The sequence below is a fragment of the Gopherus evgoodei genome, chromosome 4 (assembly GCF_007399415.2).
Source record: "Gopherus evgoodei ecotype Sinaloan lineage chromosome 4, rGopEvg1_v1.p, whole genome shotgun sequence".
NCBI lineage: Eukaryota > Metazoa > Chordata > Testudines > Testudinidae > Gopherus > Gopherus evgoodei.
Window position 1 is genome coordinate 132,345,614 of NC_044325.1, and position 12,898 is coordinate 132,358,511.

Consider the following 12,898-nt stretch of genomic DNA (forward strand, 5'->3'; position numbering starts at 1 on the left):
CAGCTTCATTTTGGGGGACACCCCGACAGCCCCATTTTCAGAGGGGCAGAGCCCCCACCGCTCCCCTTGACTCCTATAGTGCCCAGCTCCTCTGAACAACCCAGACCCGGGCGGACGCACGATAGGTTCTCCAAAACAGAGGGCCCCCCACAAAAATCTATGGAAGCCTCTGAAAGTGTTAGCCAAGTCTCATGGCAGAGCCAGACCGCCTGCCTCCCAGCACTGGCCTGCAGGCCCCCTTTGGCTGCTGCTCCATCCCAGACCCACCGGAGGCCATACCTGCACTGCTGCGTGTCACCACTGAACTGGAGAACCGGGCACTGTGGTGTGTGGGGCCCAGAGACCAGACAGTCACACTCACCGGGGTCAGAAATAGGGACAATGCTGAGCACCATCTACCCCCAGACCAACCTGTCCCCTTCCCCATAGGCCACTGAGCCCTTTGGCCGCAGCAGGTGGGGCCCAGCCCTATAGAACTGGCTATTGTGCATTGCCCACGGCTGTAAACTGCCTTCAGGACCCACCATAGCAGCCACTGTGGTTTGCAACCCCCGGGGCTCTTCCATTGCCTAGAGGCCTCATGTGCAATGTAAGGATGGGGTCCCTGTGTCTGCTCTCTGATCCTCTGCCCCCTGGACGGCGGGAGCACGCTCCAGACCATACAGGTGACTCTCCAGCAGGTTCTACATCCTTGCTCCAGACCCTGGCACCAGCCCTTGAAACAGCATGCTGCGGGTCTAGGCCCATCTCTCTGCTCCCCGCCCAGCAGCAGGGCCTTCCTGCTCGTCCTCCTCCATACCTGGAGGAGCTCCTGCTGCTCCAGGTCCCACTTCTTGATCCCATTGTCTCTGGAGCCGCTGAAGAGCACATCGCCCTGGATGGCCAGACACTCGATGCCGTCATAGTGCGGGGGCTCGAAGTTATGGGTGGGGCCGACATTCCCCACCACACTGTCCGTGATCTCAAACATCTGCAAGGCAACAGCCCGAAGGTCAGCCACTGTGAACCCCCGTGGCAAAGGAGACCAGCCGCTCTCGGCTCATCTGGCCAGCAACAGCTCTTTCAGCAAGGCAGGGGGATGGCAAGAGCATCCGATCACACAGCTACCGCTGGGATGCTGAGCCGAGGCCCAGTGAAATGAGACAGGAATGGATTGGCCACAGCAGGGTTCTGCCTGCTTACGCCAAGCCGGGATCCATGGGTAGAGGCCATGTGGGGACACGATGACCCAGCACCAGGGCTGAGATACAGGTCGCTGGTTCGAATCTCGCCCGGCTCAGCTGGGACTGGAAATCTCCGCCTCCTCCAATGGTTTGGCAGCTGACATGCGGGCGCAGCTCAGCACCCGGCTGGCAGGGGGCCACGTTGCAAAGATAAAATAGCCTCCAGGGTGGCAGGTTCAGCAGAGGCCGGAGAGGGCAGGAGGAGGCCGGTTCCACCTTCCACGCGTGAGGCACCAGGAGGTGGTGGGGGTGTGCGGAGGGGAGGCCTGGGCCAAGCACCAGGAATTCTGGTCTCCATGGCTGATGAGCAGCCCCGCACTTTGAGACATGGCAGCTCCTCCAGCATTTCCTGGATCTGGGTTCCAGGACGCTCTTAAGGGCAGTGCACAGACCCTGCTCCCCATGACCCACAGGGACACCTGGCAGGCGTGGGGCCAGCTGCAAAGCCAACAGGTCGTTCAGACCATGAGCACTGGGGGGCTCATGGCATTTCTCGGACCCTGATAGCATTTGCAAATGTGCTCAGCTCTGGCCTCCCTCTGCTCCTGCTGAGATCAACAGAACGCCTCCCTCCCGCCCCACATGGGAGCACAGTTAGGCCGACACTGGGCGCTCTGGACAACCCCACCCGGCGTGTCCCCTCCTCACCAAGCCTTTGGTGAGCAGCCAGCCCCTGTAGCTGGCACCTACAGGAGAGCAACTATGCATTGGGGTGGGGAGGGCTGGCACAAGCAGCAGGTCCTGGGCTCAAAGGCCCCTTGTGCTGCCCACGAGTGGGACGGAGGGAGGGTCCCAGGGTACCTTGACGTAGTGATCCTTGGAGCCGGTGATGACCAGATCATGGTTGCTCACAGTCTGGTTCACAGTCAGACACATCACGGGCCCGCTGTGGCCGGTCAGCTTCCCGATCGGCTGCAACCTACAAGCAGGAGCCAGGAGCATCAGGGTCTGGGGCACACTCAGCAGGAGGTGCTCCTTCCTGCAGTCCCTTCTCTGGCCCAGTCTCTAAGGCTCCCTGCAGGGATCCTTCCAGCCCCGGACTCCTCTCCACTATCCCAAGCAGAAGTGGGGACCTGGGGCTCAGAGTACAGAGCAATCTCAGGGATACCATATCCCTCAGCACCATGGGCTGTGATCGTGGCCTTGGGCTAGGGGCAGGGAGATGGGCTCAGGTGCAGTGTCGGGGGTGACCGGCTTGTCTGCTGAGCCCGTAAGGCAGGGGTGGGGAAAGCTACAGCCTGCAGGCTGGATCCAGCCCGTTGCTTAATTTCATCTGGCCCGTGGCACCCTCTGTCACAGAGCGTGCGGAGTCAGGACCCTGCACCCCCACTGCCTGCGATTCACCAGGACTCTCAGCCAGCCAGTAAAACAGAAGGTTTATTAGACGACAAGAACACAGTCCCAAGCAGGGCTTGTAGGTACAACCAGGATGCCCCCTGCCAGGCCCCTCTGACTTCAGGTTCCCTGCCTCTTCCCAGCCAGCCCAAAACTGAAACCAAAACCCCCTCCAGCAGGCTCTCTCCCCTTCCTTCTCTCCCCCTCTCCCTTTGCCCAGTTTCCTGGGCAAAGATGTTGACTCGCCTCACCCTCCCTTCCTGGCTCACATACTGTCCCTCACCTAAAGTCATCCCCTGCTCACCAACCCCCCATGCAGAGAGTCCCAGTAAAACCAAACAACATTCCCAGGTCAATCCACTCCACTCCATACTGCGTCACCTCCTCTCCCACCATCTGTTGCAGGGGAAGCCCCAAGCCTCCCCACCCCTGCCCCAGCAGGTGAGTGGCCCGTGATTGATTTTTTCTGTGGGTCAATAGCCAGTGCCAGAAAAAAGGTTCCCCAGCCCTGCCCTAAGGGCTGCAGCTGGGAGAGGAGCACCGGGTCCTGCTTTCAGCCACCCTTGGGCGTGATCAGCAGCTGCTGGGGTAGATGTAGTGCAAAGCCCCAGAGCAAACAGGCTAAGCTGCTCCACGCTGGGGTTCGAGCCAGTGCAGCTTCCCCCGGTGCCAGTCCAAATCCGCCCCTGCCTCAATAACAGAGCTTCCAGCCCCCGCCCAGCCCAGTTGCTCCCTCTGCCTATGCAGCACCCATCTCCCTCCCCCGGGGGCCCGAGCCAGCCCCACCCGGACCTGTTGAGCTCCCAGATGCGGACGCAGTTCCCAGCGGCAGAGTAGAGCATGGTGCCGGCAGGGTTGAGCGCGATCTGGTTGATCTGGTGCTCGCCTTGCACGCTGGCGATGGTGCGGGTCGTGGTTCCAGCACAGGCGTCCCCGGAGATCACCTGACCCGAAGAGCTAAGCCAAAGAGACAGAAACAGGTGAGCCTCATGGCAGAGACCCTCGGGGGGGGGGAGGGATTTACATTGTGTGGAATGGAAGATCTAGCCCATTGTGGGCTGATTAGAAGGCTGGAGAGCATCTGTCCTCAGCCATCTAGAGGGTGAAGCAACACCACTTCCTGGCCACATGCAGTGCCAGTGGTGCCAGGATGAGCAGCCTCTCAGCCCCACGTCCCCTCAAGCCAAGAGCAAAGGCACAGCAAGGGTGACCCAAGCAGCAGCTTTCGGGGGCGTCCCCAAGGGAGGTGCCTTGCTGAGCAACCAGCCAAACCCATACCAGCAGGCGTGCCGCTCCATGCCCAGGGCAGAGTGACACAAACCCCACCCCTGGCCTGGAGTTGATGATGACAGGCAGCCCAGGCATCTTCCCACCAGTCAGATTTTAGGCCTGGGGAGGGACTTCAGGCAAAGAGGCCTCTCAGTCTGTGTCTGGGCACCAGAGAGAGGGGCTGATTCGCTGAGGTCTGGAAACAGTGCTGGAAGCTGCAGATGGGTCACTACCCATCCCTGATCAAATCAAATCATGGGTAGTAGGGTGTAGGGTGCCCCCTGAAACAGACAAAAGGAGCAACTGCCCTGAGAGCAGAGCACCAAGCCACGGAGCCTCCGTGAGCCAGGCCAGCCTAGAGTGACCAGCATTGCAGCATTCCTAGACTCATTCCAGCCCGGCTGCCTGGCCTCTGCAATGCTGCCCTGGGTGCAGGACGCTGGCAGGGCAGTGCGTCGAGCTTGGCCAGGCCCACAGGGCATCCTCAGAGCACCAAGTACCTACGTGAGGGTGCGGACGCACTTGGCCGAGTCCCGGATGTCCCACACCTTGATGTAGGATGTGGAGACAGTGAAGACCAACCCTGAGTGGCTGCAGTACTTGATGGACACTACATTGTTGGGGTGGCCCTTCAGCGAGGCGATTTCCTGGCCCGTCACCAGGTTCCACATTTTGCAGCTCCGGTCTGCGGGAGGGGGCAAGAGCACATGAGACCATGGAGCCCTTCCTGTCCTCAGTAGAGGAACCCCCCGGTTCCTCCCCCACATACACTGCCTCCCCCTGCTCCAAGGAGTCCTGGGGTGAGAGGGGAGCTCAGTCCTCGTGGCCCATCCAGCCCCTGGCATCCTGGAACTGCTGATAGAGGGAGGGTCTATTACTGTCAGGTGTGAGGTGAACATCCAGCCACTAGGAACCCAACAGCTTGCTTCACGGATGTCACCACACAGCTGTTCAGCCTAATGACTCGTGCAGCATGACTCTGCTGGGGGGAATCCAGAACTGCACCTGTTGTGGTGTTTGGGGCTCTCAGGCAGGCCAGTGCCATCCAAGCAGGAGGCTCATGGCCTGTCCCCGCAGTTCGGGGCGGCTCAGCCACTCCCTGGGGTAACAGGCTCACTCCCCGGGGTAACGGGCTCACTCCCCAGCAATCACACCCAGAGCTCAGTGGCCAGCCCGCCCCCGAGGCGCGCACCTTTGGATCCGGAGAAGAGCAGCTCATCGGTGGCGTCCACGCAGAGAACAGGCTTGGAGTGTCCCTCCGCCACAGAGATGCACTGCAGTGGGGCTGTCCGGGCGCTCCTGGCACCGCCCACAGGGTTAATGAGGCCCCTTCCGTGAGAGAGAGGAAGGTGTCAGCAGGGGGGCACTGGCTGGGTGACCCAGAACGAAGCCAGATCCTGCCCCGCGAGGCTGCCAGGGCCTGCTAGTGGGGCTCCAGAGCAAAGCAAACCATAGACAGAGGCTGCGGGGCAGCCTGCTCCCCAGAAAGCCCCCCCCCCCGGGGATGCTAAGGTCTCAGGGACTCGTGCAGACCCTGCCTTGGCTGGGGGCAGGGCTTGGAAAGGAAACTAGCTTCACACACTGGCCATCTCGCTGCCGGCACAGAGTACCGTGCCCCTGAGTGAGAGCTGTGGGTGGCCCCTGTGCCCCATCCAGGCAAGATCCCGAACCAAACGGAGTCCAGGCTGCTGCATGGCACATGCTGCCTCATCCCCTGTGGAGTCAGAGACTGGCAAGGGCAGGCTGCCTCCAGACCCAACCCCCAGAAGCTCCAGGCTTGAATAAACTGGGGCCCTGCTCCAGTCGTGCTGTGTGGGGCATAAGGGCACCACCCTGTGGCCAGCAGGGGGAAGCGCCCTCTCTCCATCTGACCCACTCTGATTTCACACCCCTGACCCACTCGTTTGGCAGATGGGGAAGGGATTTTTAAAAGGTCACGTGGCGGATCAATGGAAGAGCTGGGAACGGATCCCAGGAGTTCTCAACCCCCCCAGAACAAGGAGAGAACCCAGGAGTCCAGGCTCCCCAGCCAGGAGACAATCATGTCTCAAACCATTTCTAGGCTTTGCCCCAGCAACAGCCAACGGGGCTGTGAGTGGAGGTTCCAGAGCACCGAGCACATGAGAATCGACATCCCTGAGGAATGAGCCCATCATGGAGAGGGTCAATATCCCCAATGCGGCTTCCCAGCCAGGATCTTTAAGCACCTCCCCTCCTGTGAGTTCAATCCTTAAGGGGGCCATTTGGGGATTGGTCCTGCTTTGAGCAGGGGGTTGGACTAGATGATCTCTTGAGGTCCCTTCCAACCCTAATAATCTATGATTCTATGACACTGAGGCACGGGGAGAGGAAAGGGCTAGCCCAGGGTCACATGGCACATTTGTGGCATGGTTGGAATGGATTTTTCGAGGGGCGTTGAGCAACCACTACTCCAGCTGATGGTGCTCAGGGTGTCAGAGTCAGGCCCATGGCGTCTCAAATAGGCACCCAAAGGCCAGTGGGGAGATGCTCCTCTGCCAGCCTGGCCCTTCTGATGTGCAGGGCATGGGAGAGGGAGAGTTGTCCTGGCACAGACACTGCCTTGGGCTAGCATAATTGGTTCTATGTGGCTCTTGTTGCAAACCCAGGCCAGGCCTTAGCACATCCCATTAGGGGAACTCTGGGCTGTGGCACGTCCGGCAAGCAGCCCCTTGGGAGGTTGCAGTGAGTTAGAACAACCCCAAGGCTAATATATGTGGGAGGCTGCAGAAGCCTCAGCAGCAGCCACAGGATCCTCGGTGCCATGAGGCTGCAGCCCAGGTGTTTACTCTTTGAAGATGGGGAAACCGAGACACAAGACTGGGATAACAATCCTGACCAGCCTCGCCATGGGTGCTGGGAGGCTGAAGCCACGTTTGTCAAGTGCTTTGAGATGTCTGAATGGAAGATGCAAGAGAAGAGGACAAAGCATCATAGCTGGACCCTCCAAGCATCCACCGGCTCCAACAGCTGGCCTGCCCTGCCTCTTGCAGCTAGGCCAGACACAGCGCAAGATATCATCACTACCCGCCCTGCCCTGCCCTCGAGGCAGAATAGAGCATGCAGCTGCCCCATCCAGTGAAAGCACCGTACACTATCTGCTTAAACACCCAGCACTGCATTTCAAGACGATGGCTCACACCTTAAGGCACTGGAGACCAGAGGCAGAAAGGGACTTCCACAGCTGTATACGGCATGCCAGAGCCATGCGGGGAAGCAGAGAGAAGGAAAGAGGGACACACAGCGAGCAAGAGCAGCACCAGGACAGAGTCCCAATAGATTTAGCAAAGAAGCAAGGCCCAGAGTTTGGCCAGCATGGATTCAGCATGCAGGGCAGGGGGAGGAAAATGCAAGAAGCAGGAGAGTTCTAATCAATAGAAAGTTGTATGTACCTCAGCACCTCCGAGACAGAGGAATCGCTGTCGTCAGACCTAGGGACAGAAAATTAGCGGGATTATGGGAGAAAAAATCCTGGATAAGAGGCACCAGCGGAGTCAGGGAGTGGAGCGTTGTTATTGCATCCAAGCTAGCGGGGTAGAGAGGGAGAAGCGGACACAGAAAACCAGAGAGGAAAGGGGCAGAGGAGCAGGAAGGGACACGTGGCTCGGACACAAGATCTTTCAGGCTGGACTGGAGTCATTCAGCCAGAAGGGACTGTTACAATCACCCAGTCTGACCAGTACAGTGTAGGCCCAGAGCCTCGCCTGGGGATTCCTGCATCCAATCTTCCCATGGTCCCCCCTCCCAGTCCCATCACTGCCACCAGCCATCCAACCTAGCCCCACAGGTTCAGCACTTCTGGTTTTGGGGTATGGCCGGGGTGTTCTGACACGGTCCGGCTCTGCGCTATCGTGAGGTCTGCTAGCAGGCGGGATGGGGACAGGGGCTGTTCCTGAGCTGCAGGCAGCAGCCCCCAGTTAGAATGTCACCTTCAAACTGGGATTCTGCAGGGAGGCAGATGGGAGGTGGTTAGCTACCAGCTCTCATAGGGCCAGGCCCTCGGGGGGCTGTAAATCAAAGCCGCAGCTAGGCCAATTTGTACCCACGCAAGGGCTGGCCCGTGTGTCAAAGGCAGTCCTAAGGTGGACTCGTTCCTCACAGAAACCACAGGCTGCCCCTGGAGAGCACCCCCACTCCACCTCCAAAGGGTCACAGCCCCTGGCACCAGGAGCAATTAGAGCACCTACAGGCCCCTAGCACCAGGAAAGCTCACCCCACCCCGAGCAGCCATGTCACCTCCTGAGGGGGACCGGGACCTGCGAGCACCCGGCTCTCCCCACAGAGCACAGCAGGAGAGAAACCAGGGCCCAGAAGGTACAGGTGCGATGGCACAGCAAGTGCCCCACAGAACCAGGGGTGGGGCCAGCTGGGAAATGGCCTCCCCACTGCCTGGGGCCCCCTGCCAAGCCCAGCACCGATGAGCCCCACACTTCGCTGGGGACAGGACGGTGGCTCAGTGTCCTCAGCTAACAGCCCCCTGGGCCCACCTCACACATTTTATAACTGCAGCCAAATCCACCCAGCAGCGTCCCCGGGGGTGAAATTCCCCTCTGCAGGCAGCCAGCATGACAGCCGCCATCTTGGCCAACACACTGGGGCCTGAACCAGGGCCCTCCAGAGCTATCAGCAGGAGCTGAAGAGCCCAGGGCCACTAGTGGGGCCTGTGACAGATCCAGCCCCCCAGGGGATCCCCACGGGCCCAGCGGGGGACCAGGCAACGCCACATATGCGCGCACGGTACTAAAGGCCAGGACACCGCTTCAGGCCTATTCTGAGGGCTCTAGCAGTGCAACGTAACGACGAGCCTCCAGCTGGATCATCTACAGGGAGGGCACCTGCCACCCCAGGCTCTCAACAGCAGCTGCTTCTGCCTGAGCTAAAGGCCCAGGCTTGGCAGCTCAGAGGCAGCCCCAAGCCAAGGTCCAGCCAGTAGAGGGGTGCCAAAGAGCCCCCCCCCATATCAATGGGGTTATAGACAGGCCTGGCATAGGACCCTGCCCAGGGAGATGCTGCCCCATGTGAAGTTCTACCGCACCGGTATTGCAGCTCTCTGCCTTCGCCCTGGTTGCATCACAAGCCCGGCAGGAGCCTGGGACTGCCGGGCCCGAGGCAGAGCGGGGATGGTACCCTGGGGCAGCCATGGGACTCACCATCTGCCATTCACTGCTCTTGGAGCTGGGCTCCTTGGAGATTCACCCCCCACCCGTTCCTTGCCCCACGAGGCTCTTACTTGTCCAGTGCGGAGCCCTGGCTCTGGTTGCTGGTGAGGCGGGAGAAGACGTTGCGATCGTTGCGCGGCCTGGTGGGAGGGGATGAGGGAGGCGTGAAGCCAACATCTGAAGTCCTGAGCCAGGGTGTTGAGAAAGAGACTCACGATCACAAGCCTGGTCTGCGGACCTACCCCTGGCCCAGACCTCCACTCAGCACAGGGAGGCCTGCAGAGCTAGCCTATGGTGAAGTGATTATTCCCCTCTATTCGGCACTGAGGTCACATCTGGAGAACTGCATCCAGTTTTGGGCCCCCCCACTACAGAAAGGATGTAGACAAATTGAAGAGAGTCCAGTGGAGGGCAACAAAAATGAATGGGGAGCTTATGGGGCATATGACTTGAGAGGCTGAAGGAACTGGGGTTGTTTAGTCTGCAGTAGAGAAGAGTGAGGCGAGATTTGCTGCTTTCAACTACCTGCAGGGGGTTCCAAAGAGGCTGAGCTTGGCACATGACAGTATACGGAGCAATGGTCTCAAGTTGCAGTGGGGAAGGTCTAGGTTGGATATGAGGAAAAACCATTTCACTAAGAGGGTGGTGAAGCAGTGAAAGGCATTCCCTAGGGAGGTGGTGGAATCTCCTTCCTTACGGGTTTTTAAGGCCCAGCTTGATGAAGCCCTGGCTGGGATGATTTAGTTGGGAATTGGTCCTGCTTTGAGCAGGGGGTTGGACTAGATGACCTCCCGAGATCCCTTCCAACAGCTGGATCCAGCACCCAGCGCCGTGCCTGGGCACAGCTGAGTGCACAGGCCAGTCCCCGATGGGGAGCTAGGTCCACATGCTCTCCAGCCTCTCCCCACTCACCTGGCAGGCTGCCCCCGATCATAGGATTTCCTCCGGGTCAGAGGCGAGGTGTCCGAGCCACGAGACGGCCTAGGGCTGGAACAGAGCAAGACCAGATCAGCAATCGCCCCTCCTTGGGGCCAGGGCCCTTCAGCACCGAACAGGCCTACCCGAGAGCAAACGAGCCGAGAGCTCTGGGGCAGCGCACAGATCCACCTCCCGAGCCAGGGGCCTGGCAGGCTGGATCAGGCCCCGGCAGGACCCAAGGCCAGGCCAGCGGCCCCAGCTAAGGGTTTGCGCTGTGAGCGCAGATCCTGTTGGCTTCATCATCGAGACTCTGCCAGAGAAGGCAGCTCCGTGCCTTTGATAGGAGGGCTCTTGGGCGTCCAGTCTCCTTCCCAATGCCCCATCCCCCCGACAGGCAGTTTGTGGACACTGGCAATCCAAGATGGCAGAGCAAGCTGGCCCCAGCACTGCATGCTGGGACAGGCTGGGTCGACCAAAAGGAGCCCAGACTCAAGACTCCAAGGGCAGAATATATGATGGCCCAGCCCACCTTGCCCCCTCAAGGGCCTGTAAGCATGTGGGGCCCACGCTCGCCAGGGCTTACAAGGTGCTGCCACGGGTGGGCAGGCTGATGGTGCGGGAGACCTTGTCCTTGTAGTAGGAATCCCGGATGGAAAAGCCAATCCCGTCTTCCTTGATCTCCATGAGGGATACCAAGGACTTGGTGATGTTCTTGGTGGAGATGTCCAGCGTGGGTCCCAGGCACTCAGCCGACACAGCCTTCATCTGGCCTGACAGCTTGGGTTCCCCCTATGGTGGGACACAGTGAGGGGAGGGCTGAGAGGGGAGGAGTTCACTGCCTGAAGGTAGCACGCGGAGTGAGTCCGAGACGCTGGCACCCCTTGGCCATTCAGTTCCAAGAAGCCTCTGGGGCCAAGCACTCAGCAGTGGCAGATCTAGGGAAACCTTTCAATTGGACCCCGGTTGCCAGCATTAACGTTTCATGAGCTTATTAATGAGGGCAACAGGGAGTACCCCCCGAGCCAGGCTGGAACGTGTATGGCCCAGAGTGCCGGAGCAGCCCTCCCAGGAGGATTTGGCACATGGAGGGACTGGTCCAGTCAATTAGCCGCTGGGAAGGGCGCACAGCACCAGGGTATCACATGGGTTTTATTTGCTCCCAGAAGAGGGCTAGATAGCACCAGGGCACCTTGCTTGGATTCAGGGAAGCCCAGTACTGCCCAATGATGTGGCATTTGAGGGTTTAAAGTAGGCTCTACAACTCAAGGAGCCATTTATGGGGCCGAAGTAACACGCCAGGCATGGATGTCACCAGGAGACCAGACCCTGGACTATTTCAGTTCCAGACCCAGCTCCTCAAGGCATTCCACTCATGGAGAAGACCCCCGCTAGGGGCCACCACCCAGCTGTGAGCACAATGGGAGAGGGGGTACAATGGACTGAGGACCCCACACCCACATCCAGCCACAGCCATCTGGACTACGTTAAACGGCCCTGCCTGCAGTCAGGAACTGACCTTGAACTTGAAGTCATCCTGGCTGGCTGAGCCCTTCATGGTGAAAGACTGGGAGAAGCTGTAGGGAACAAAGGGTTAAACAGCCGACCCCCTTAAGGCTTCACTCCCACCCCATAATGCCCTATCACCAGCCCGGCTATGGTTCCTCCTCCCATTCCCCGAGGTACAGCCCCATCCCTCAGTCTCTTTCAGGGCCCTCTTCCCTCCCAGCTCCATCTTGCCCCTGGCCCTCAAGAGGAACGATTGCTGGGACAGTTCTGTACAGCCCCTGCATGCCTGGGTTTGAGCACGGCCAGTCATCGCGTGTGGGTAGCGTGTGCATTGTCGAGTCACACGTAGAAGCTCTGAGGGGCTGGAGCATGCTCAGTGCAGACAGAACCTGGAGAATTTAGCTGCCAAGCTCTAACGGGTCTATCTTGCCAATGAGTGCCACAGAGATGCGCCCCCCTCCCTCCATAGATCCTGCCGCTCGGGGATGCACAAGGCTGGGACACTGCATGCTCCCTGGTGTGCTCACCTCCCCTCCGAGGCCAGGCTGAACTCCGAGATCTCCTCGTCTGTGCTGGCATAACCATTCTCTACACAAGGAACAGCCAACAAGAGTGTGTCAAAGTGACAGAGGGTGGGAGAGCACCATACTGGGCCAGTCCGATCACAGTCAGCCAGCAGGCAGTCGCTGATCAGCGTGTGGCCCCTTAGGTCCTTAGGACACCCCAGATCACTGCTATCGTATCATTAACTCTATGCCACCAAAGCACTATTAGTGCATCCTCACGGCTGGACAGGCTGTGACCACGTGGGCTAAAACATCTGGAAGAAGTGGGCCCATCACTCTTGCCCACAGGATCAGAGCAATGCCAAGAGCCCTGGGGTGGGCTCCATCTGTACTAATGGGCAGACATGCCATCTGTAGGGGCAGAGAAATACCCCAAGCCTTCCCAGCTGCTGCCAGCCCCAGGCCCCACATCAGTGCTGCCTGGTCCCTTGCCAGCCAGTGCCCAGTACCCATGGAGGTCCCCAGGAGGGAAGAGCCCAGCACTCACCTTGCTGCACGTTGTGGATGAGCGCCTGCAGCTCGGGGTGGGACTCCGCTTTCTCCCGCAGGGCATCCAGGATCACGTGGTTCTGGGAGGAGCCGGTCACATCCGTTTGTCTCAGGCGCCCTTCCAGCAGGCGGATCTGGGCTTCTTTCTGAGCCACTTGCAGTCCCTGTTTGATGGGAGCAGGATGGGACAGTGGGTGGGATGAGGAATCAGCTCCTGGCTTCAATCCCTGTCCCTGGGCACAGCTGCAGGTTCCACACCAGCCTCACTCAACTGCTGCTTGTAATCCATTCCCCTCCCTGGGTCCAGCAGCACACAGGCCAGGCTCTCACAGTCTCCCTCACCCACGCACAAAGGATGCCCCAGGCCCAGCCAAATAGCCATGGCTCCAAACCTGACCTGCAACGATTGTGATCC

The 12,898-nt window shown here is 59.6% G+C and overlaps 1 protein-coding gene across 5 annotated transcripts in view; it reads right to left on the reverse strand.

The window, feature by feature from the left end:
- Positions 1-12,898, reverse strand: part of KIF21B (kinesin family member 21B) — a 79,011-nt gene that overhangs the window by 9,122 nt on the left and 56,991 nt on the right. For 2 of the 5 annotated variants that reach the window (XM_030561125.1, XM_030561123.1), the window contains exons 22-33: positions 12,482-12,647; positions 11,956-12,016; positions 11,439-11,496; positions 10,506-10,711; positions 9,917-9,991; positions 9,076-9,189; positions 7,238-7,276; positions 5,020-5,156; positions 4,332-4,512; positions 3,351-3,515; positions 2,025-2,142; positions 800-970 (exon numbers count right to left, since the gene is read on the reverse strand). In XM_030561125.1, coding sequence (XP_030416985.1) covers positions 800-970; positions 2,025-2,142; positions 3,351-3,515; positions 4,332-4,512; positions 5,020-5,156; positions 7,238-7,276; positions 9,076-9,189; positions 9,917-9,991; positions 10,506-10,711; positions 11,439-11,496; positions 11,956-12,016; positions 12,482-12,647 — 1,491 coding nt within the window. The remainder of the gene's footprint in view (positions 1-799; positions 971-2,024; positions 2,143-3,350; positions 3,516-4,331; positions 4,513-5,019; positions 5,157-7,237; positions 7,277-9,075; positions 9,190-9,916; positions 9,992-10,505; positions 10,712-11,438; positions 11,497-11,955; positions 12,017-12,481; positions 12,648-12,898) is intronic. The other 3 variants (XM_030561127.1, XM_030561124.1, XM_030561126.1) reach the window with 2 other exon arrangements.